The 27,482-nt window shown below is 30.5% G+C and overlaps 1 protein-coding gene across 1 annotated transcript; it reads right to left on the minus strand.

Moving 5' to 3' along the window:
• Window positions 1-12,952: 12,952 nt before the first annotated feature.
• On the minus strand, window positions 12,953-13,924 carry LOC117929028 (transcription repressor OFP13-like). Its single transcript, XM_034849214.1, has one exon. The coding sequence runs from the start codon at window positions 13,825-13,827 to the stop codon at window positions 13,147-13,149; it is 681 nt and encodes a 226-aa protein (XP_034705105.1). The 5' UTR covers window positions 13,828-13,924; the 3' UTR covers window positions 12,953-13,146.
• Window positions 13,925-27,482: the final 13,558 nt, after the last annotated feature.

Below are 27,482 nucleotides of genomic sequence, written 5' to 3' on the forward strand. Positions count from 1 at the left end.
TCCATAAAGTTGGTTTTCGGGCCCCTCCTGTCCTCTTTGGACAGCAAGAAGCCAAAATTTGTAGCTTTGCTCATTATTTGAATAGTTTCTAAGTGAGAACAACTGTAATACATATATAACTGATTGATATCTTCACTGAATAACCCAACAAGTAATGGGCTGAGCAGTATTTCAAAAATTTTGCTCTATGCTTTGGACGCACGTACAAGCAAGGCATCTTGAGATAATGATGTGTTAATCACAAAGTATAGGGAGTAATCTTTGATAATCACAAAAATTTTGAGAAATGAACTTTTGGACATACCCCATTCAAATGCTGCTGCTGTCATGAATCATGTGAATGACTGAATAGTAGGTTGATGTGAAAAGGAATTTATCCTATCCGGACAATCTTTTTTAGCTATATACTGCTTGCTTCTGGATTGCCAGTGATGTATCTACTTTTTGCCTCTTGGCAAAGTTAATTTCAATTTAAAATAGCCTTTGTGCTTAATTCCTAGACAAATTCAGAGGCTATTGTTGGGGTATATCTACATGGGTGTAAAAATTTGCAATGCCAACGGTGCTGCATAGTATCTATTTGAAGCACCCCAACCCTAATATTAAAGGAAAATGAATCATTCAATAATATGGTGTAATTGTGATCTAGAAGGCAAGGCAAGGCAAGAAATCCGGATTGCATGGAATGTATAAAACCCATGTATTACTGAAAATCTAATATCCAGAAATATACAAAGAGAATTTCTGCATTGTTTTTGTTTATTATCCAATCACCTTTTTTTCATACCTAAACACGCTCGAATACAAACATAATACAATGAAAGAAACAAAGACCACAAAAGCATCAATTGATGTTTTTGATCCTCTTATTTTGCATCACTCAGACCATCCAGGAATTATTTTAGTTTCCAAACTCCTTGAAGGACACAACTATGGGCAATGGATTTGTGCTATGCATATCAGTTTTAGCGCAAAGAATAAGATTAGATTCATCAATGGATCTATTGAGGCACCAACATCTATAGATCCGAAGTTTCCCATTTAGTCATGATGCAATGACATGGGGTTGTCATGGATCCTGATTTTGGTACATCTTGACATAGTTGACATTGTTATCTATGTTAAGACGACTATCAAAGTTTGGGATGATCTCGAAGAAAGTTTCTCATAGGGAAATGACTCTAGAATTTAATTATCAGATTTGACAAGAAATTATCAAACATCGACAGGAATAACAATTTGTTTCTGTTTATTACAACAAGATGAAAGCACTTTGGGATGAACTAGACACATACCATGATCCTCTAGCCTACTCTTGTGGTGGAATGAAGGACCTTACTAAACGAGAAGAAAATGAAGAAGTCATGCAGTTCCCTATGGGACCGAAAGAATCTTATGCCACTATCCAAGGATTAATTCGAATAATGAGTCCCCTTCCAAACATGCGCAAAGCCCATACCTAAGTACTTCAACAAGAAAGACAAGCTAATGTAGCCTCCTGTCGTGAGCTTAATACTGGTCATCATGCAATGCAACTAACTTATTTCCATCAGATGACACAAGTCGCTCAAACAAGTGACCTTCCACAATGTAAGAAAACGGGACTCCAAGAAAGTAACTTAAGTGTAGCTATTGCAATTGAAATGACCACCTCATTGATTGTTTTTTTTTTTATCTACATGGATTTCCTGTTGGTTACAAATTGCATGGTAAGAATGTGAAGCTAAAGAAATTAGATACACACAACATTCACACTAATACACAGTGGCACTAATCAAAAGACCAACTACAGGGGTGACTACATTTACCATTGAGGAATATGATCAACTCATGGCCTTGCTTCAAAAAGGGAATGGTATTTTGTAAATACCACAAGTATAACCACATCCACTTGCAATAATACTCAATATGGTTCACATTCAAACTTATATTGGATTGTGGATATTGGTGCGACAGATTACATGTCCAAGTCACCACTATCACAAAATAAATTAGACACTAATCATGATTTTTTGGAATTACCTGATGGTGGTCAAGCTAAAATTAAATCGATTGGTCTATTGAGTTGTCATTTGACTTGATTCTTACATGTTCCAAAATTTCAAGTTAATTTGTTATCAATTAGCAAACTTACTCAAACGTTGAGATGTAATGTGACATTTTACCCTGATTTTTATGTGGTATAAGACAGGTCTATGAAGAAGATGATTGGCTTGGGCAAGCAACATAATGAGTTGTACTATCTCACACCTAACTAGAATCCACACCTAGCTCATAGTGTCAATCGTACCTCTAAACATGGCGTCAACAACTAAGGCATCCATTATTTGCACATCTTCAGGCATTATCCACCATTTTAGAAATAATTTTTTATTCTCAACATGTTTGTGACAATTGTCCTCTAGCTAAACAAATAGGTTTACCTTTTTCCTATAGTTCAATCTTATCAATTGCAACTTTTGATTTAAGTCATTATGATATTTGGGACCTCACAAAGTTAAATCTCATTATGGGCACAATATTTTTAATTATTATGGACGGTTTTTCTTATTTTACATGGATTCATCTCATGAGTTTTAAATCTGAAACACAATCATTGTTGAGATCTTTTTTCTTTTAAGTTAAAACTCAATTTTATTATGATATTAAAGTTGTACATACTAATAATGGGGATGAATTCAAATCTTTGTGCTCATTTTTTGATAGTCATGACACTATTTTTTAGCATTCTTACACTCACACCTCAACAAAATGAAGTTATGGAGTGCAAATACCGCCATCTCTTAAATGTGGCATGTGCCCTTCGCTTTCAAGCAAATTTGCCTATAGGCTTTTGGGGAGAAAGTGTCCAAATAGCTTGCTATCTCATTAATTGTCTATCTACACCTTTGTTGTCTCAAAAGTCACCATATGAAATTTTATAAGGAAAGTCACCCATTTACTCTCACATTCAAATTTTTGGTTGTTTATGTCATGCGACCAACCTCACACCCATGCACAAATTTGACATGCACGCTAGTTGGTGCATTTTTGTTGGCTATTCCCTTAAGTAAAAAAGGATGTTATGTATATGATCTTGATACCAAGAAAATTTTCACTTCTCGGGATGTTTTTTTATGAGCATATCTTTTCTTTTTCTACCTCACCACTTGAAAATCAATATGACTATCTTGTTTTACCCATACCATTTGATGAAGTCACAACCCCTATGCCCTTAGTCATGGTTGACTCCCTTGATTCTTCATCACTTCCCTAAGTCGAGCCCCCATCCTCTATGGAAATTGTCATTCCTATCAAGGCCACACCAATTTCACCACAAAATCAATCCCTTCTTCATCACTTTAATCGATTTACCAAGGCCCCTGCTCATCTCAAAGATTACCAAGTTAACCATGCCTTGTTACTTGCTCTAATTTCTCTGTTACTCATTGAAAATTTGTACATAATATTTCTCACTTTGTAGAACCAACATATTATGAGTAAATCCGTCATGATCCTAACTGGATTGAAGCAATGCAAGTAGAACTTTGTGCTCTTATAGACAACATTACATGGACCATGGTTCCTTTTCCTCCTAGTCATCATCCCATCATTTGTAAATGGATATTCAAAATTAAATATCACTTCGGTGGAACCATTAAGCATTATAAAGCTCGAGTAGTTGTCAAAGGGTTTATGCAACATCAAGGCATTGACTATAAGAAAACCTTCACCCCAATTGCCAAACTAATTATTGTGTATTGCATCTTGACCATTGTCATTGATCAAAATTAAGGTCTCCATTAAATGGATGTTCAAAATGTTTTTCTTCATGGGGAACTTTCTGAGGAAGTTTACATGCATCCCTTACCTAGTTTTTATTGATAAGGGAAGTAAGTTGCATGTTGACTTGATAAATCATTTTACAACCTCAAGCAAGCCTCTCGAAATTGGTTTCATAAGTTCTCTTCTGTAATCCAAAGTGTTGGCTTCAAATAATCAAGGGCAAACTATTCTCTATTCAGCAAGGTTCATGGTGATTCTTTCACTACCATATTACCATACATCGACAACATGATTATAATAGAAAACAATGAAGAGGTGATTAGTGACCTTAAGAATTACCTAAGCATATGTTTTCAAAACAAGGACCTTGAAACTTTGAAGTATTTTTTAGGGTCGAAGTTACATGCTCCACAATTGGAATTTCCATTTCCCAATGAAAATATACCTTGAGTATATTAGAAGAAGTTGGTTTACTTGGTGTAAAGCTTGCAAAATTCCCAATGGAAAAAAATTTGAAGCTAATTTTGATTGATGGTGATTTTCTCAAGGACCTAACTCATTATTGTAGGATGGTTGGAAAACTAATTAATCTTACCATTACAAGACTAGAAATCACACATTTCATATCCACACTCTCAGTTAGTTTATGTAACAATTGAGAATATCACATCTTGATGTTGTACATCTTATCATTTTATACCTAAAAGATGCATCAAGGTAAGGATTTTTCTTCCTATTACATGGACAATTGAAATTAATCAACTATTGCGATACGAATTGGGCTAAATGCTCAACTATGTGATGGGTAGTCACAAGGTACTATATATTCCTTGGCAAAGCAAGAAGCAAACAACAATGTCTAGATCTTCATCAAAATTTGAATATAGGTCAATGGCAATGGTCACGTGCGAACTTACTTGGCTAGGATACTTGCTTTAAGACTTACATGTTTATCACCATGAACTTGCAAGATTGAACTGTGACAATCAAGCATCCATATATATCGTAGTGAATTTAGTGTATCACGAACATACTAAACACATTGAGTTGCATTGTCACACAATCCATGAGCGAATTTAGAATGGTGAAATTGAAATAGGAAACAAGTAACTAGCATATTTACAAAATTATTGGGGCAAATAGTTTTCAAGTCACATCTTAACAAGTTGGGGGTTCTTGATATCCACATTCCAACTTGAGAAGTATTAAAGGAAAATGAATTATTCTATAATATGGTATAATTGTGATTTGGAGGGCAAGACAAGACAAGAAATCCAAACTAGATGCAATGTAAATAACAAGCAATCAACATTTACTTAGAATAATTTTTTTCTTCTATGTATAAAATTGATGTATTACTAAAAGTATAATATACAAAAATATACCGAGAATTTTTTTGCATCTTTTGTGTTTCTTCTCCATACACTATTTTTTCACCTAATAAAAATAACAATAGCAACCAAAATAAAAAATAAAAAACAATATAAAAAATATTGTTGGCCTAACAAATTTAGAATCCATTTGAGAATCCTTTTAGAAAATACTTCTAATATATAAAATGTTTTTGGAGAAAACTTAAAAGTTGTTTTCTAGTGTGTTAAAAAATAGTTTCTGTTTTTAAAAACAAAAAATTATTTTAAAAAATTCATAAAGTTGTTTGGTCATTGTTCTCTATTTCAAAATTTTAAAAACAAAGTGAAATAGAGAATAATTTTTAGAAAACAAGTCAAAGTTGTTTTTACAATTTTTTTTTTAAAAAAAAAAAAAACAAAAGGAAAATATAGAGAATTTCAAAAAAAAAAAAAAAAAAACTTAAATAATGATTTATCAAACAAAACTTAATGTGTTGGATTCATTAACGAGAGTAGTAATTTTTAAAAATAACTCAAAACTTACATAATGATCTGATTAATATAAGAAATTTATAAATAAAAATTGGTGTAGAATGACTCTATTGTTTCTCTTATATATAAAATCATACAAGACTCAATGTATCGAAATCATTAATGAGTTTAGTATTTTTTTTAAATAATTTGAAATTCAAATAGTAAATCAATTAATTCAAAAAATTTATGAATAAAAATTGGTATATATTTTTTATTTGATTTATTAATGAGTTTAATAATTTTTAAAAATAATTTGAAAGTTAAAAAAATATATATATAATTACTACAAAAAATAATAGACCAAAATTGATACACTATGAGTTATAACTTCACTATTTCTTCAATAAACACAAGAATATTGTTCTAATTTTTTTCACTAGGTAAATAAATTTTAAATAAAGTGAAACATAATCAATTATTTAAATTCTTTAATAAATCTTCTAAGATTTAATAATAATTTGAAATTAAAAAATCGATCCAATTAAATGCATATTAAATTAAAACATTCAAAATATTGTGTGTACAAAATTGAATATTAAATGTGTGCATGTAATAAAAATTTTTGACTCGTTTATATTTTAAAAAGTAAAATTTTATTAGTTTTAAAATTCATTTTAAATAAAAATATTATTAATGATTATTATTTTTAAATTATTATTATTCAATTTTTAACAAAAGAATGAATTATTCTTTTTAGACGTGGATATTTTTCTAACATATACTAAAAAGTGTATTATTTTTAATAAAAAAATATAATTTTTCTATTTTGTTAGAATATTATTCTTCACATTTTATTAAAAAATATTTATTTATTTGTAATTATAAAACTATTTTCATTTTAATAAGATGTGATTTTAATTTAATTAATATTAAATAAAGTGAATTTACAATATTTAAAAAATCAAAACAGAAATATTATTTTTAAAAACAATTTATTCAAACAAATTTTTTATTTTTTATTTTTAGAAACTATTTTCACAAATAACTTGTCAAATATCCTTATTTTTTAAAAATACTTAAAAAATTAATTAAAAAAATTCTAGAAAAAACATAAAAATACATAGCCACACAAATTTAACAAAATTTAGAATATATATATATATATATTAAAAAAAACATTTATAATACTACCTCAAGAAATATTTGATAAATAATTTTCCTAAAAATATATTATAAAAAATAAATACTTCAAATTTTCTCGAGATGAGACGATTGGTGAAAGAAACTGGGAACCTTTGCTTAGAAAAAGATAACTCTAGATATGAGCTTTTGACATTTTGAATAGAAAATAATTTTGGATATGTGATACAATTTATTTAATGGGACAAGTTTTTATTGTTTTTTTTATTTTATAATTTCTTTGGTTTTTTTTAATTTCATTTAATTTAATTTATTTTTGTTGTTGAGAGAATATTCAAATGAATTTGGTATATCTTATTAATAAGTACTGACTTAAATTATTAAGTAATGATACATATACTAAATTAATTTAAGTCAAAAAAAAAAAAAATCAAGAGTATGTTGCTGTATTTTTCTTGAACTAGTTTGGCCCGCACTCTTCGAAGTATTTGCAAACCTTATGTGTCCTCAACCGTAGCCTCTAGCTGCACCAGGTGTTACGATGGGCTGGCCCAAGCTCAGCTATCTTTGGGCTAAAATATTTTACCTATTTTGGGCTTAGGCGGAAACGAGACCGAGTAAAATTGACTGAATGATCTAATTCAGGTTGTTTGGGTCCTATCTAAGCTTAATTAGTTAGGCCCCGTCTACAGAATCGGCCCAAGAAAGTGGAAGACACTTTGCCAGTAAGCCCACCCATGAGAAAATTACAAACAGACAGGAAAAAAAATCAGGCTGTCTGGTGAAAGGTTTAAGGGAGAAAAAAAAAAAAAAAAGAATGAAAGAAAATAAATAAGAATTATTATTATTATTAAAATATAGAGAAAAAATATTTTTTTTTCTTATTTGATTGTTATGATTAAGATAAATTTTTTTAATTATTATAATTTTTCTTTTGTACCCAAAGAAAATTAAAGGAAAAGTGTTAACAAAGATAATGTTCAAATGACTTGAAAAAATTTGGAAAAATGATACCATGAGAAGAAAAGAAAAGTGTTAAAAAAATTTATTTCCTATTGCTCTTAAAAAAAAATTTTAAGACTATGTTTGGTTCCATAAAGTATTAACAAAAGAAAAAAAATATTAAAAAAATAATTTTTAAATTATTCAATCTTTACATCGATGAGTTAAATAAGTAAAATGAATTTGAAGTGATATATAAAATAATTTATTAATTTTAAAATTATTTTTTTGTTTTCCTTTATTTTTCCTCTTTATTTTATTTCTCTCGTATTTTCTTTCAAAATTTCAGGGAATCAAATATAACCTAAATATTCAAAATAAATTTTCTTTCCTTCGATTTTTTTATGAACAACTATATAAAAAAATTTATATTTTTGTTATCGATTTCTTTCTTTTTATATTTTCTCTCTACTTTATTCTCAAACTTTAATTCCAAACCAAACATAATATTGAGGAATATATTTTTTCTAAACTTCTCTTATATTTTCTAACGAAAATTGAGGGAAAAATATTTAGCGTTTCCTCCTTTTGGTTAGTAGTTTTTTTAATACACATTCTTTTTCCCTTTCCTCCTTACTTTCCTCAACCATGATAGTGTATGGAATATCAAAATGTTCTTTTTATAGGACAGGAAATAATTTCGCCTGAGAAAGCATATTGGATAAAATTTTTATATAAATCAATTGTGGGATAAAATCAATTATTTGAGAATTTAATTTTGAAAATATGTTGTTTTTAGAATAAATGTAAAATATTTTCAGTTATTTTTTGTAGAGTATTTTGAGTAACAATTGAAAATATGAAAACTTTTATACTATATATAAATGCACATCATTTTCACAAAAAATAAATTCTTTAATAGAATTTTGTTTTTGAAAAAAATTGTAAATTGTTCTTGAAACTGTTTTGTATAAAAGATATGAAATTTTTTATGTTTGAGTTCCCAAATAGAATTTTGTTTCCAAAAACAATTGAAAACTATTTTTAAGGAAGAAGAATTTTTTAACTCACAAAATATGTTTGACAAACTTTTGATAAAAAATATTTGAGATTTTATTTTTAAAATATATATATATATATATATATATATATTTAGAATAAATTTGAAGTGTTTTCAATTATTTTTTTCTAGAGTACTTTGAGTAACGATTTCAGTTATAAAGAACACTAAATTTTTTTGCATTGTACATAAATATATAATATTTCATGAAAATTAAGTTGAGAAAATAAGGCCTTGTTTGGTAAATGGTTTTTAAAATAGTTCTAAAAATATTTTTTAAAAACAGTTTTTTAAAGCTATTCTTTAATGTTTTATAGAACAAAAATCCATTTGGAACCTCAAATGTTTTTAATATTTTTAAAATATGTTTTAAGAATAATTTTTATGTTTAGATTTTTATTTTTAATCATTATATAATTATTTTTTAAAACAATTCTAAAAAAACAAGTGAAAAGTTAAAAAAACACCTAAACGATGTTTTCTAAAAACACCTTATTTTCTATTCTTGAAAATAAAAATAGAAAATAATTTTTTGATTGTTAAATGTGTTTTTCAATTTTTTTATTTTAGAAAATAAAAAACTATTCTGAAAAATAGTTGCTAAACAAACCCTTAGATTTTATATATTTACGTTTTCTAGCATAATTTTCTTGAGACCTCTTTTAGGAACCATCTATATATAAGTTTTAACGTTACATTTACTTAGCTTTGGAACAAATAAAAGACATGTTTGGGAGAGTTTCTTAAATATTAAAAACAATATTCGAATTTGATATATAAATTTTAGGAGTCTTTGAATAGAAATTTCAATTATCAACAACCCATATCGTCAAATATGATTTCTTCTTGTTTTCAAGAAATGTGGAGACCTGTGTTTTTCCTTGGGATGTGATGTGAAAAGAAAATTTTCATTTAATTAAAAAATATCAAAATTATCTTTATATTAATAAAAACACTTTTAAAGTATAGTTTAAATATTTTATAACAAGATATCAAGATTCATAATTAATGACAAAATTTTAGTTATCGAGAAAATTTTTATCCACATTAGATTATTATAACACTATGACACAAGATCTTGAGAGATTGGTCTATGCTTCTTGAAATGGGTGTAAAGGTCCCTGATATTGGTCCCAAAAATTCTGAGCAAATGTACTAACAATAATGCTGTGGTGTGGAAGTCAAACTAGAAACGAGAAGAGAAGAATAAGCGTGCAGTTGGTAAGTAGAGAGAGACCTCAGAGAAGGAGTTGTTTTTGCACCCACTTCCCATCTATGGCTGTTGGTTTAATAGGGTTAAATATATGTTGATTCATATGAAATCTAATTGAGAAATAGTCCTTTGAGTTATTTATCAAAGATAGCTTGCTTTTCTCATGTTATTTATCAAGCAATGGTTATGACATTTAGCTGGGGATTGAAGAGCTTAGTGAGCTTGAAGAATGGTAATGGTTATGGCTTACTTGGTTGCGTAGCATGCATGACTGGAATAAAAAATAAAAACTGTAGAATGAAGTAAACAAATGTGCAACTCATGAGCAGATCGATCGAATGAATGAGATTTATTGACTTCGGGTGGTCTCACCAATAATTGTGGTGCAAAACTTCAGTTTCAACACGCAAGTTTGCAGGAGGGAGGACGAGTAAGACAAGAAACTCTTTATGCTGAAGGATCTTTCTTAACCAATGCTTGACAGACTTACCCAAGAAAAACTGGCAAGGATCACATGTTTGTTTGAAAATGGTGGAGGTCCTTTTCAGAAATAATGTGCTGAATACATCTTAGAGGTGATCACCAGAGGTCTGTTTTTCAACTGCAATCATGTTTAACTCACCTAACTAAGAGATTTTGAGGGTAACTGTTGAATTAATTAAGTGATATTAGGTTGTACAAGAAGAAGATCGAGGGTTTGGTTAGACATCTTTAACAAAGGTCTGTGAAGCGCCCTTTCTATTGGACTCCTGGCAGCAGCCCAAATATTATAATTAACATCTTAGGCAAGCTTCCCATGTGCATTTCTTCAGGCTGCATCATACATTGAATTGAGGTTGCGGAAAACTACAGTAGCATTCAAATGGTCATAAAGGAAGCGTGGAGATATTGTGGCTTTTGAGGGGTCCCCAGCTTGTATGGACCACTTGACTGTTGGGACCCGGCCCCTTGATTCTTGTTTCAGTTCTTAATTTCTGCCTGCCAAACTTGTTAAGATAACATCTGCAATTTGCCTTTTCTACTAGGTGGTCCATGTATATTTCTCGGATCCCAAACACTACATATCTATCTAGATAAGAAGGGTATTTATATATACATATTTTTTCTTTTTATGTGACCAGAAAATGAATATATAAATCAAGCATTATGCATGGTCTATGGTGATTGTTTGGATGCTGTGAAATGAATCAGCAATGAATATTGAAGTGGCTAATTCATTGCCTCATCTCACATGTAATTTACTCAGAACCTGAAATCAACAAAATTAAAACTAAGCCATGTTGAAATCCACTTGTCCGGAATATGCTTAAACTTCTGATCCATAAATGGCTTCATACCATAAATCGTCGACATAATCTGCATTTACCCTGTTGGTTCTAACCAGATTTAGCCTTAATGAATAGCATATGATGGTTGTGATGGACTGTGATGTTATTTATTATTTGTTATTTTTATATTTTTCTTGCTCTTACTCGTGACTTGAATGGCCCTGTGCAGTACTGCTGGAGCTTTGTTAAGCCAGAATGCAGCTTGCAGGCTTTTTGATTGCATTTCTTACCCGAATGTGATAGGAACTGAGTTTCTTTGAGGTGCTGCTACACTTTTTCAATCCTTCATCTATAGGAATTTCTAATTTTGATTCAACTGCTAATTTGATCAGAATTCCTTTTAAGAGGGCATGTTGTGTAAAGGACCACCTGCATAAATGACCATTTATGAAAATAAGTTTTTCCTTCTTTTTTTTTTCTATTGAATAAGAAAATATATTAGAGAGATCTGTATAAATACATCACAAGGAGAAAAAGAATTCATAATATGAAGATTAACTAACTATACAAGATGCGGAGATGTAACGACGAGAGGTGAGACATTAATAGAGCACAAAAGACCTTGAGATGTGTTTTTGTGGTCACCCAAATTTTATACATATATTTTCTTTTGAAATAATGATTGATTTGAGAGAGAAAGAGAGAGAGAGAGAGAGAGAGAAACCCCTCATAGATATATCAGTGAGGAATTTCATTATGGTGGGATATCACTGCTTTTAGCTGCTTTAGTTTCAGTGTTTTGGGATGGTTTCTCGTGCAATTTGCGTAAGGGCGAACAAGAAACTTGTGGGAAATCTAAGAAATTGGCTTTGGAGAAAAATTAGCCTGCAATTTTTCAACGGTTATAATTTGCACTTGAAAATTAAATAGGTACGTAGAGCAGATTAATTAAGAATAAAGCCAGCTTGTGATGATGAGTGTGGTGGCATACAAGGGTATATAAATAAGTGTAGTACCTGCAGGCAATGATGTGATCGATCCACAATGCATAAACATGAGGGCCATGCCCAATATGGATGCTAACCCCCTGTCCCCCAATCATCATCCACCAACAAAACTAACCAACTTATAATTTTTACGTATTAAGAAAACTCATTCACATGCTCTCTACCAAGTCTGATAAAAATCACATTAAAATATGATTCACTTCAAAACCAAACTTGATCTCAAAGTCGTTATGGTTGCATTTTAAAATGTAGGTTAAGTTTGGGTTTTGACAAAAATGACATTTTCTTGAGTAAGAAGTAGAACAAGGACTTGGCAAATGGCAAGGCAAACAGTACTTTAGCCATTTAATATTTCCCACCTAAATGCTGCAGACGGTCCAACCACATGTCCATGGAAATTGAACAGTAATTCCATTATTCCTCAGGCCTCTTCAGTGGGCTCTGGATTCATTAATGTCAACAAGCAAATGACAAGTAAAGCCTCAAAAAGTCTTCACTTTGGTTACACAAAAACAAACTACAATTTTAAAGCACCTGGTGAATGTCTTCTCCCTCTTTTGGGAGCAGTAAGTGAGAGACTCTTAAATTAACATTCCCAGGCTTCATGGTAAATTTTGGGTTCATTGTTAGAGCCACATTCCCTGAAATATTTTTCCCAGAAGACTTGGTGCAGATCTCTTAGTTTTGCGAGATATTAGATTATAGAATTGCCTAATTGTAAGAAGAGTTCGAAAAGAAAAATGAATGATGGCTTTCAGTTTTAATTTGGACAAGCTGGGGGCACTGCAGTCACCCCCCAGCAGAGATGTACAAATTAAAGGAGAGCAAAGATCTCTCACAGTCTGATCGTAATTTCTTTAACCTAATATATAATATACACAAAATGGTACAATATGGGAATGGGAAAAGGCCAAGGCATGGCCCTCTATTCTTCGTCTTCCTCCTTATCATCAATGTCCTTGTCTTGAAGTTGTTGAGATGAAGACATTGAAATGGGAGAAGAAAATGAAGAGACAGCAGAAGAGAAAGAAGTGGAATCAGAACAAGAAGCCAGACCAACAAGCAAATCAACGAAGGCTCCAACTATAAACCCATGATTCTTCTTCCCATTCACCCTCAGATACCAGCCCAAGAGCTCCTCCAGACAATCCCAATCCTTCAACCCATGAGACTCCACCATCTCTTCCATTGACTTTCTGAAATCTACATAGGGATCCTCAGACTCCATTGCCAAAACCACGCTTTCCTTGAATGGATGAATCTCATTAGCCGCCTTTGCCTTCTCCTCCAAGATTGAACTAGTGTTTCCAGGCTCGAAAAACAGCCTCTCTGACTGCACCCCACGTATCACCACCTCCACAGATTTCACGCCGTACTCCTCCTCGGACTCTGTGGAGAAGCTTGCAGACTCGGACGTGTTCGTGAACCAAGACTCAGGAGTCTCCACTCCGTCAGTGAGATCGAAGAAGACTGAGTTAACGGTCTTGAACATGTCGTCCCCAGCTCGAAAAGAAAGGGTTTTGGGGTGCTTGCACGAGGGCCATTGCCATGGCTGCTTTGTTTCCTTGGCCTTGAACAGAGAAGGGAGCTTCATTTTCTTCCCCATTTTTGGAGCTGCAACACAAGCTTGCTGAGGAATGAGGAGTGGGATCAAAGGGTTCTTTTGAGTTTTGAGCTGGTGTATTAATGGTGATCAGAGGGAGTTGTAAGAGGAGAATTTAAAGGATAGGTGAGGAGGATGTAGGGGAAGATGGAAAGGAAATGGGTTTTGGTAGGACCTTTCATGTGTGTATTTAATTGTGGGCTTGTGGAATTCAATGTTATTAAATGCCCCTTCACAACAACTGAATGCAAACACTACTTTTGTCAACTGCTATTCTATAATACTCAACTAATATTTTATGTTCTTAGTTTGCTAAATACAGCCCCTGTCATGTGCATCTATCAAGGTTTCAATTTTTTGGGTTTGGCACGGTCCAATGTTTTGCCTTCATTACTTTTCAAACCCCAGCTAACATTAATTATGGGTGTAAAAATGTGTGATTCCATCCATTTTTTGGAGGACTTCAAAATTAGTTGATTCAAAATCAAACCAGTCTTTTAGTGTTGTATGTATGTGCATTAAAAACTTATTTGAGCATCAAACAATTATACTTCACAAGAAATGGAAGTCTTAAAATATTGATTTGATTTAATTTTTATCGATTAGGAAATAAAGAAAACCAATAACCAAATCGATAAAGTCAATTTTCAAATATTTTAAATTGAACAAACCTTTTGTTGAAAGCCAAATCAATTTCATCCCTTTTAGTTGAATTTGATTAGTTTTACCAAATTTTCAATTTTTACTCAGTTTTAAAATATTGATTTGGTTTAATTTTTATCAATTAGGAAATAAAGGAAATTAATAACCAAATCAATTTTCAAATTTTTTAAACTTAACAAACCTTTATAGTTGTTGAAAGCTAAATCGATTTGATCCCTTTTAGTTGAATTTGATTAGTTTTACTATTTTTTCAATTTTTACTCACACCCCTAGTTTTGAATAATGTTCATGGCGCATGTTTGTCAATTCTTAATCTAGCAATACAACGTGAGTTTAATTAATGTGTTGAACGATGTCTGCAACTTGGTCATGTCTAGATCAACCTTTCTATGTGTAGCTTCATCAATGTGAAAGTGGCCTTCTTCCCAAGGGGTATGAGTTATCGGTGAGATATATACCACTATGAAATAGTGTAGACCCGCATTTTTCATGTGCGCCCCAACTCGATCGGCGAGACTCGTTTTTATATATGAAAAAATTGTTTTAGAAAAGTCGGAGTCACCACTTATTTTATTTTATTTTAAAGGGAAAATAAAATAAGAAATAAAACCCTAAAAAAATGACTCCACATTTTTGGAAAAACATGTCTCGAAAACCCGAGTCTAGGTCTAGGGATCAGGTTACCTATTGGGAAGGTACCTTTAAGAGCATTCCTCTAAGCCCTACAAAGGTCTTGACTGACTAAGTTAAGGGAAATGTGACAATCAATTTATTAATTGAGGGTACCTAGGTAGGCTAAGGTGATTTCAAAACTAGCATGCCAAATAAGAAAAACCAATCATACTCATAAAGGAGAGTTAGGATGCGTACCTGGACCACTTCTTAAGTGCTATCATAAAACATCAATGGTTAGTTTGGAAATATGACACACAACATGTGTTTTATCCAAGCAAATCAAGCATACATCTAAGCATCTAAGGATCATATCAAGCATAAATGAAATTCACAATGACATGCATGTTCATAAAATTTCGAAAAGTAAGTGATAGAGAGTGTACCTGGATAGCATGCATAATTTATAAGATTCCTCCAAAAATGCTAGAGTGATTAGGACAAGTATGAATTATATAACACATTCATTATGTCTAATACACAGTACCAAAGCCAAAATTGAGTCAAGGTAAGTCAAATGACTCCAAAAATAAATAACCAATTCAAGCAATGTATAAGATCAACAACATGCAATTAGAAAAGGGAGCATAAAAAAAACAAATTCTAAAAAATGGTTTAGAGTAGAATTTAATTATGAAAAATTTCAGGAAACAACTCCTACACATCTAGATCAACATACCAAAGGCCAAACTCTAATTCAAAGGATAGGTTGTAGCAAAGACACCTAAAGGCTCTACAAAGTCCAGATTAGACAAGAAAAACTGACATGCATAAATGAATTTTTTAAAAATAATAAATAATCACATAAAATCATACAAAAAATCACACACATAGTTCAAAATGTCTATATCACATAAAAAAATGAATTCAAAGTCGGATAGTACTCAAAAATATTTTTAAAACACTCAAGCTAATCAGATGTCCAGAATTTATCATGTCCAGAATTTAGGATGTGCAATAGGTACGACTTTGAAAAATCATATCTCCCTCAAAAAGGCACATTTTTTTTTAAATATTTTATGTGTCTAATATCAATTTCAAGAAGCCTAGAATTAAGGAAAAATATTGAATCAAATTTAAAAAGCCGTCTGGTATTTTATTTTTGCAAAAAGGTATCAGATGTCCAGAACTGGGTGAAAACAGAGCCCCCATAAAGACTCGTTTATATCTTCTATTCCAAAATAGTTTTCTAACTCAAACAAAACTTTAAATTCAAGTTCAACAAGTGAGGAAAGTCATACAAGTTTTGATTTTTTTTTTTTAAGAGCATTTTGAAGTTGCTGAAACAAATTTTAAAACTAAAGGGTCAATGGCTGAGTGAAAACTGGCAGCAAGGAAGAGTTTTGAAAAATTTTCTTATGTAGGGGTTTCACCAATTCCCCAATTGGTATACACAAATCTAGCCTAGAATCATCCTATTTATTTGGGAACACAAGCTTTGATTCGTGTTTTGTTCAAAACCAAAATTTTCATTGAAAACCGAGAAATATGCGTACTGATCAAAAGATGGTTGCATATTATTTAAGAAAATGAGATTTTGATTCTAAGGACTCTAAATGAGTTTTTAAAATATATTTTTAAAGGGATCTTTTGAGAAAAGTGTTATATTTAAAATAAGAGAAATTAATTTGAGAACAATAAAACGTATGAGAAACAGAATACCAAGCAAAACAAAAGGAAACAAAATCATAAAGTAAAATTTTTGGCAACCAAGCAAACTAAAATGGTGTAAATGGAGGCCAATCTTCATTATTTTCCGACGACCTCTGAAAAGTAAATTTTGCCAAAGACTACCTAAGCAATAAACTATTCAAACTTTAATCAATTAAAGGAATGACTAATATTCAAGAAGCATATCAATTAAGAGTATTAATAACGAATTAGCACGTGATCGATTAAACACACAAACGCATCTAGACTTGTTAAAATGGACCAAATTAAATTAGGGCAAATATGAATTGTCAATCATAGAATTAATGTTATTAGTGAGCTAATATTACAGAAAATACTTGAACTGAATAGATGAGTGAAAATCAGAGTAAACTAAGCAAGGCACCTTCTAAATGTGGATTTTATTAATAACTTAGAATTATAAAAAACACCTAAAACAATTAAAATGAATCAAATGAAATGAAAGAAAACTAAAACAAAATATGAGTTCTTGGAATCAGCTTCCTAAATGAATTTACATTATTAAATTGAAATCTAAGCTCAAAATGAATTAAACACTAACTAAGACAAATTCAAAAGTCAAAATATTTAACACCTAAGATCAATTATTTCAACAAACTAAAATTTTACCTTAACCAAAAATTAAATTATAAAACTACCCAAAACAAATTTTAAAACTAAATTTCTAACAAATAAAATTAAACTCATAATCAAATAGATAAGTTTATAACACATAAATAAATAAATATGAATGAAACAAAGTATGAATGAAACGAAATATGAACTCATGGAATTATTATTATTTTTTATTTAATAAACTTACATTACTAAAATAAAATTTAAGCTTAACAAACATTTTTAACACTAATTAAGGCAAGTTTAAAATCTAATACTTAACACATAAAAATCAATCATTTCAACAAACTAAAATTTTAATTAAACCTAAAGCCAATTCAAACCACCTACAACATATTTTTATTTTTTTTATATTTTAAACTGAATTTTTAACCAATAGGTTCAATCTCATTAATAAATAAATAAGTTACAAAGCATTAAATTAGTAGCAAATAAATAAATAAATAAACAACTAATAATTAAATGAATCACAACTAAACTAAATAAAGATCAAACTATTTTTTTTTTTCAAAAGTAAAACTACATAGAATTGTATTTTATGAATTTAATATAATATACCAAAACTAACCCTAAACACAACTCTAATATTTAATGTAATAAATCAAAAGTTAAACAAAAAGTGAGATTATGCTGCCATATTAAAACGAGTACATGCCGGAGCCAATAATATAAGTCAAACCACCCAATATAATAATAATTCCACTTGAAAAAAACTAATCAAACTTTTGACTTTACTAAAAACACATGCATATAAAAAAACGAATGACTCACCTAGCTGGCTTACCAAACAACCTGGTGGTGTGTAGTTGTTTTCACTTCTCCAATGGTGCTCAGGAATAATGGCGTGTTGGTTGATGGGAAATGATCAAATTTTTGGTTCCTTGGCCAATACGTTTTCAAGGATGTGTGGATGTATGGGCTGTTGTCCAAATGGTTCCGTCTGTGAGTTCAAATGTCGTCTCCCTTCGCTCTGAAAACTCCCTGTCGATTCCTTCAAATAGCCACCTTTCTCCGTTCTCAAGAACTCCTTCCCAATCCCTTCAAACAGCTGCATCTCTGCTCTCAAATCTTCTTGCGCCGATCCCTTCAAACAACCTATTTCTGCTCTCAAAAACTCTATTTTTTTGGATCCCCTCTAACAACCCTTCTATCTGCTCTCAATACTCTATCTCTCAATCCCTTCCAAGAACCCTTCTCATGCTATCAAAACTCTCTCTCTCTCAATCCCTTCAAACAACCCCTCTCACGCTCTCAAAACTATGTTTCTCGATTCAAAACAGTAGTCTCCTCTCTCTGTAAAACTTTCTCTCCATCATTCTCAATTGCAACCTCCTCTATCATTTTTTTTAAAACCGACTCCTTCCTTCTTTCCTTTTTTTCTTTTTTAATCTTTTATCAATCCCCCCCATTCAGCTCCTCTCTCCAGCCACAGTAATGGAAGGAACAACAACCACCTCTGCTCCTTTCCTTTCTTTCTTTTTAATATTTTTTTTTTTAATCACCTCTCTTTGAACATGGCCTCACACCTCGTCTATATGCACGCTGCATCAGTTTTTTTCATTGCTAAAACCGGTTACGGAAATCTTTCTTTCATAAAAAAATGATGCTCTCTCACCGGATTCATTTCCCCACTTTCCAAAACATCACCATCTTATTCCTATACACGTCCTGTTGACTCCACCAACTTGAGAATGACACCAAATCAATGAACGGTGCACCTAGGGATCGCCATGTGCCCCACAAAAATTGGAATACTCTTAACCATCAAGTCAATTCTCTAGGATTTGCCAACCCGACCTACACCTGGATTGGTTCTCCAATAATCCAAATCAGCTCATATCCGACCTTGAATTTGCTCTTATGTCTAGCTGCCACTCCTAATATATGCACTCTAAATATTCCTCCAAAATCGATGCAACTCCACATGATTTCTTCCAATCTTTCCATTGGTGGACTTACCTACAAAATTTTAAAATCAAATAAATTAAATAGAATAATAATAATAATAATAATAATAATAAAAGTGAACATAAATAATAATAATAGTAATAATAATAATGATAATGAGGATAATAATAATAAAATAGTAGTAATAATAATGATAAAATAGTAGTAATAATAATGATAATAATAATAATATTACTAATAAGATAATTAAACAAAATTATTAAATTAACATAGATAAGTAAGGACAAGCATTATGGAAAAGTGACAAAATAATAGGAAAATAAAATAGAGGAAGAAATATACGAGATAATAAATAAAATAATAAAAAGTCCAATCATGAAACCTTATAATAAATGAGTTGTTCAAGCCATGCAAGTCATACAAAAAATGCAATCCATACCAATCATGCAAACATGCAAGAATTACCTGAAAGGTGACCTAAGTAGGCCTAGGATGGCGCCTAATGGGCCTAAGGTGCCTAAGTGGGCTTAGTTTGCCTAAATTTGCCTAAGTCTAAACTAGGGCTGCCAAGAGTCACAATGGAGTTAGATAAATCCCTCAACCAAAGTCCCCAAGGTGGCTTAGAAAAGATAGGCTACACGAGTAGTAATGGGCCACCAGGGAATTACTGTAAAATATGAGACAAATACCTTATAGGACATGTGCTAAGAGAACAAAATGAAGGGTCTACAAATAGTTAAATTTTTTATTTTATGAACTAGTTTAAAGTAGATTATTTGATAGACTAGGTTATATATATATACAAAATAAGTTACACAACTCAATGCATAGGGTTAAAAAGGAAATCAAGAGAAGGTTTTTTTTAAGATTATAATTAGGTTATCTTATATAGTTAGGTTAAGATACTAATTAGTAATAATAGATTTTCCTTAAAACTAGCCTTCAAAAGTGAAGTCTTGTTAAATAAAAAAGAATGAACTCTTTAAAAGGATTTTTAAAAGAACTTGATTATACAATATCAATATTTTTATGAAAAATAAGAATAAATATTTCAAAGATAAAAAATTTATATTTGACATGTTTTTTCATCATTAAAAAGTTTTTCAATCTTTAGTTTTTATTTGAATCATCCCAAGCCATTAAAACATTTGTGTAATAATTTTTTATGCTTCTTATGTAGTTGACCAATGATTGACTGAAGCGGTCAATCACCTAGTTGAACAATTGAGGGTGATTTTGAGCAATACATTGTTAGAGACTAATGGATAAGGATAGTTGAAGTTGGACCTCAACAAGTGAAAGCTCTCCCATCTTCCAATAGTCATTGAAAAGTGTTTAACAACTAGTTTCTAGTTGATTGCCCCATCAACCAATTGAATTATAATAACTTGACTTCATTTATGGATAGGCTACCACTTGAAAATCTCCCTATTGTCTAAACCTTAAGTCTTTAATATATATACTTTGAGTACGATTATTTCAAAATTTGGAAACATTATTCATTGAACCTTAAGACTAGATGCCTTTTTTATTGTAATCAATTTGCAAAAATAACTAGTTGTTGTGTTTTTTTTTTTTATTCCAAATTTATTGTACTTTGTGAAAGAGTGTTGTTAAGTATTTGAAGAATGCTTGTGAAGTTGTTATAAGTGTTAGAAGAATACTTGTGGAATTGTAAGGTCTATTGGTATCTAGAAACCAAGTTTACATTGAAGGATTCTTTAGTTTGAAAGATCCTTGATATGGTGGAATATTGCAAGATTTGGGTTAAAGCTTGAGGTCATAGATGTACGCAAGGTTGTGTTTATTGGAAAGAACTAGATATCCTCATTCCTATCCCTGAACCATTATACATGCAAATCATTCCTAAAGTTCTCTAGATCAAATCAAAATGGAAAAAATAACATTAAAACTTTAGGTCTAGATAAGGAATAGGTCATATATGTGATCTAGTAGATGTTCTTAGATCAAATTCAATAATAAAAAAATAAAAAATCATAGATGTTGTGGATCTCGTAAACCAAATGATTTTCCGCTCAATCACTCTATTTTCTCGATCATGGCATTGGAGAAGGAGAAATCCTCTTTGGAAGGGTGGAGACTAGAGTTTCTCTTTAGAGTTTGAATAGTAAGAGCATAGAAGGATGCCCAAAGGGGTTTAAATAGGTTTTCCTATGGGCTTAAATAACTTAAGTCCATTTTACACTTGGGCCACTTAATATAGACCACTTAGGTCTTTATTTATTAATTAGTCCTATTAAGCTCTAATTAATTAATTAGCCTAATTTAGAAAGACTATTCATAAGATTCAACCTTATGTCTTTACCAAAATACCCTTACGCACATATATGAATTAGGAACCAAAAAATTCCTTTAACAAAAGTGCTACCATGGAATATGAGCATAAGTAGGGACTATTGAGACCTACAAGAAAATACTGGCTCATTTGAAATCCAATTATGAAGTTGACTAAACATTCCATTATAGAGAATAAATTACACTATAATATCTTATGATAATAGAACGAGATGTAAACTTGAGTCTATGAGCTACTATTCACTACATGCAAACTCCTAATAAACTAGTGTCCATAATCTAACAAGGTATGTATTATCAATCTCTCAAAAATATCCCTCCAATCTATGAGATTCATATCCTCCTATTATATGATTATCTTACATACTTTAGCTCAAAAAAACTTGTGTTAAATTCCAATTAAGGAGTTACTACGACCATAGTTTTCTTGATCACATGTCCTTAGGATCACCCATGGAGATACACTGTCTCAAACCCATGAGATATCATGATATTTATATTAAGAATACATATTATCAACTACCTTAATCAAGAGTGACTCAATCCACATAGGTAATATATGAACACCTTAAGGTCTCACCCATAGGTCAAAGATAATAAAGACCTCAACATTAGTTCAATATTCCCTCAAGATTGAGAATCCAAGCAGCATAGTAGTTGGTGAATCATAACTACTTGATAGCCAATATCATGATTTACCAGTAATTTCATGAGGTATTAGAATGTAGTTGACTCTCTTAGTAAAGTGCTGAGTCAACATCATAATTGGATTATGAGAAAGCCAATATTTTCCTATGCCCTTAATGGTCCTCATTTGAGCTAATATTCTTTGTTAGCACAAAGTTTTGAGGATTTATGGATAATTTTATTATTTATGTGCATAAAGGTGTTTGTAGAAGCACAATGTTGTATAAAATTTATGATTAATTATTTTGGGTATTCAAGCTAATCAATAATTAATTAGAGTCCATTATGATTAATTAATTAATTAAGACCCAAGAAGCTAGATTAAGTGAGTCCCGTCCAAGTTGACCAAAGTCACTTAATTTTGTAAGAGAGTCTATATACCTCTTAGATTTTACAATTTAGATTTTGAACCTTTCAAATTAGTAGTCTTCTAGAAATCTAACCTCATTCTTTTTCTCATCTCAAGATTTGTAGTCACTTTATGTATCTTTCATGAAACTAAGAAGACATCATCGAGTGGAAGATCACAATGTTATTAAGATTTTTACATCAATTGGATTAGGTTATGAAACATCAAGATCCACAAGTATGTTTTTTAGAGTAGCTAAATCCAATTTTTGTTACTTCTATTGTTGATAAATCTAGTAGCCCTAGGATCTAGAGAGCATGCACCACTAGATCTTGTTTCCAATATAAAAAAATTCTTAGTGCATACAAAGTGCCTCCACATACATCAAAACTTACAAGAAGATAAATTTGAGAGTATTCACCTAGACACACTTTGCTTAAAATAACTAATTTAATTAAAGATAATGACAATTTATTCAACTAAGACTAGACCAACACTTTTGAACATTAAATTTTGAACATTAAATTATATTAATGTGTTTGTATATTATAGGTCTACTATGAGCCAACATGCCACTTCCCATTGAGAAACAATAGACTTTTCCAAACATCACTTACATACAAGGATGGAATATCAAAAATTAAAAAGATAGCAATGATATTTTACAAAAATATATATAGGATAGAAATTTCAGAAAAATTTTGATAAGGTAAAAGTTAATCAAAACTGAAAGAAATATTTGATAGAAAAAAAAACCTCTAAGGAATGATAAAACAAATAATAATATGTAGTATTTGAAAACATATTTAATACTAAAATAATAATCATTTAGTTTTGATGTATTTAATACTATTAAAGAAAAAATGATATATGTATGATTTTTTTTTTATATAAAATTGTGTATAATTGTATTTACAAGCTTATACTTCTATATTTCATTTCCATACAAAAGTACTAAATAAAACTCTTAAAAAGATTATTATGATAGTTTTCAAATTTTCAACAAGTAGTGTAATGTAATTTAAAAATAACATAATTAAATTTTATTTATTTAGGAGTTTATTACACTTTACCCCCCCAACCTATAGCATGCTTTTTACATAGCCCCCTCATATTTAAAATTGAACAATATGCCCTCCATACTTCTTAAATACCTGTAATGTACATTTGTTGTGTGATGGTGTTAGCTTTAATGAACGAAAGTGTCATGTGTTGAATACGTGAACTGATTAAGGAAGGGAAAATTTGTAATTTCAATTAAAAAACCCCCAAAACCCCAACCATTTATTGCACTATTTTAAGAAGTATGAATGACACATTGCTCAATTTTAAATGTGATGGGGCAATGTGAAAAACACGCTATAGGTTGGGGGGTAAAGTGTAACAAACTCTTTATTTATTAAAATTTTATTTGTTTAATATGTTATTTATTAATGTTTTAGTTTTAGAGGAAACAACTAAGGTCTATATATTTTATGTGCACTACTAATATTATAGTGAAAATTGGCTCAGTTATGAAGCCCCAATTTCTTCTTATTAGAAGCTAGGTTTGTCTTCTTCTTCCTTTAAGTTTAAACAATTGATTTTTCGTTGATGTGACCATAACAAAAATATTGATAATTTCTTATTGATGAAAATTTCGAGGAAAATGCTAAGGTACCATAGTGGTATCTATCGAACAAAAGATCTGAATAATTAAATATATATAATACATTTAGATTTTTGAATGATGGTACAAACAAATGGGACTAGTGTACAAATAATGAAACTAATAAGTCTATGTGGTACCACCTAATTGGTGGTACCTTTTCAGTTGGTACCAAAAAGTACATATTTGTACTATAACCAAACCTAAATTTCAACCATGTTTTGGTATTAAGGCTAAGCAAAATATTGGTTGAAATTTTCCATTTTTCAAACTTTGCTTACATATCATTAGCCTCTATGTATTGATGACACATTTTTGCATTTTCAAGTATTCAAATCATCAAGAAATTATGTTGATTTGGTTGGAGTACGACTTGTTTAAATAATAGTGTGGTTGTGGATACAAAATGGATACATATAGATTAGCTTGTTGTATCCTATCTTCTAATCATGAAACTTTTATAGCTTCCTATGTTTTAGAAGGATATTTATTTCAAATAAGGATTTCCTTCTTATATAATAATTTTGGTTGAAGTATGACTTGTTTAAATAATGGTGTGATTGCATACAACATGGATACATATAGATTGACTTGTTAGATTTTAGCTTCTAATTATGCAACTTTAATAGCTTGCTATATTTTAGAAAGATATTTATTTTAAATAAGGATTTCCCTCTAATATATGCTAAGAGTTTTTCATATTTTTAGGCAATGTACATTGAGCAAATATACAATATGGATTGAGAAGCCTATGCGTTATAAAGTTGACTAGTAAACCATGTTTTTCTCTTTCACAAGAAAATTTTTATTAACTCATTTCAATTCATCCTCATTAACATTAGCGATGTAAGAAAAATATCAAAAAACTAATCAAACTAACTCAAATGAACCCAAACTAAACTAATTGATTAGGTATTCATTTGAAAAAAGCTTAGTTTGTTTTTTTTTTAAAAAAAAAATAGAAAACCACTAGACCAATTTGGTTTTTAGTTTTCATTTAAAATAATCACAAACTCAACTAAATCGAATCAACCTATCATTTAAGTAATATCTATAGACTGAAAAAAAGCATCATAATGAAGGCCTAATATGTCTTTTCGCTTTCGTCTCCCCATAGCTATCATCCTTAATTTGGGAGTTCTTTCCATAGCTGTACTTGAAGTTCTCTCTACACAAGTTTCATTCTTTGGGTTCTTCTTTGGAAGTTCTTTCCATAGGTACACTTGGAGTTTTCTCCACATGTAGGCATTTTTTAGGTTCTTTGACTTAGACTTCTCAAGCTCTCAAAATTTCTTATGCTCTATTCTCATCCCTAGTACTTTTGGTTTGATATTTTGTTAAAATTATTTTTATTCAATTTTTACTACAAATAAACTAATTGTGTCAATTCAATTATTTTTTTTATCCAAAACCTTATCAAATTGGTTTTATTTACATCCCTATTTAGCGAATGTTGAGTTGAATGAGCTCACTAATCATCCCTAGGAAAGTTGCACATGACCCAATGCACACAAGTGAGCAAAAGTTCTTTTATTCAAGGGAATGAACTAAAATTTTGAAAAATTTAAGGAAAAAAAATATATCATGCCTAAGAGAGTGTTTGCTAAAACAACTTAATGACTTAATAACATAATTTAAGTCATTAAGTAGATTGTTTGGTAAAATAACTTAATATTACAACTTAAAGTTATTTTTAACTTTAAATATTGAGTCAAAATAGTAACTTAATCTTAATCTTAAACCATTTTTACCTCATTTTCCCACACTATTAAGAGTATATTTTAGAATTATGATTCCACATCCATAACTCATTTTTTATAATAAATATTTTATGGTTATCTTATCTATTTATAACATTTTAAATATGAATATTTATCAATAAATTTATTGCTTAAAAATTGCGAAAATAAATATGATTTAAAATCAATTAGATAAATATTAGTTAAAATTAATGAGGGTAAATGTGTCAATTTGATAATTTAGGATAAATTTTAAGTTAACTTTAACAAACAACCTTCATGCTTAAAGTAAAAGATAAGTAAGAAGTTTTAAGCTAACTATTGGTGCACGACCAACTATGTCTTCTTCGACTAATTTCCTCCAAGCAAATGACGAACGTTCCTGCAACAAGGTGTGTCCATATGGTTTTTTCGAGCATACCCCTCCAAAGCTTAAGTTAGTTTTAAGAAGAAATAAGCCATGACTTTTTTAAGGAACTTTTGTTATACTTGAATTTGATGTCTGGGAGTCTTTCATTTTGACAAAGCTATAACGTTTTATGTGTTTCTTTAATGCTTTAAATGCCAATAATTAGCCTTACGAATAATGACTTTTGGGCTTGAAGTCAGATGCTTATGTTGCCCATACAACCCTTTGTTCGTCTGATACCAGCATGAAAAATAGATTTATGCTTGGACAGATGCAGGGTCCCATAATGGCCCCTAATTCTCTCAGCTAGATCCATTTAGAAACTAGACGGGTGGTTCAAGAGAATTTAGTACTAATTTGCTTGTTGGAAAAGTTCTCAAATTTATGCTTTGTTATGCCAAGTTAGGTTTCTTCCTCTTTCATTCGACTACTTCCAACTTTTATTAGAATTGTGTTAGGGTTTCTGCATATTATACTATGGTTTTTGCATGAAAAAGTATAGGATTACAAATGATATCCCTACTATTCCTTATGATGGCAAGGTGGTAGCAGATGAAGGAGTCCCTGTTCAAGATGGGCAGAGTGTTCCTAATAGGAGTTGTGTTGAGGCTCAAATAAGTAATATGGTTGATTAGGCTTGTGGTCAAATGGTCTTAGTGTTTTGTAACTATTTTTTTATTTTCCATACTTAGACAATTTTTCTTTTGGGCATTTAAGCCACATGAATTTCATACTTTAGATGGTCCATGGGCTTTTTTTGAACAATCGGATGCATGCTATTTGCTTATCCGTTTTAGCCTTATATACATGTTTGCTTATCTGCTTTAGCCTTTGGCCTTTATTAGATTTTGAGTTTTTTCATATTTACGTCATTTTGGCTTCACTTAAGCGATGGAATCAGGGCTCATACTGTTGGACTTTGTTCCTCTACTTTCAATGGTTTAGTTAAGTGCTTGTAAG

Source organism: Vitis riparia, chromosome 13 (genome assembly GCF_004353265.1).
Source record: "Vitis riparia cultivar Riparia Gloire de Montpellier isolate 1030 chromosome 13, EGFV_Vit.rip_1.0, whole genome shotgun sequence".
In the NCBI taxonomy this organism is placed as follows: Eukaryota; Viridiplantae; Streptophyta; class Magnoliopsida; order Vitales; family Vitaceae; genus Vitis; species Vitis riparia.

Excerpts from the sequence above, each read along its gene's own strand:
- LOC117929028 (XM_034849214.1), bottom strand. The coding sequence starts at position 13,827 with ATGGGGAAGAAAATGAAGCTCCCTTCTCTGTTCAAGGCCAAGGAAACA.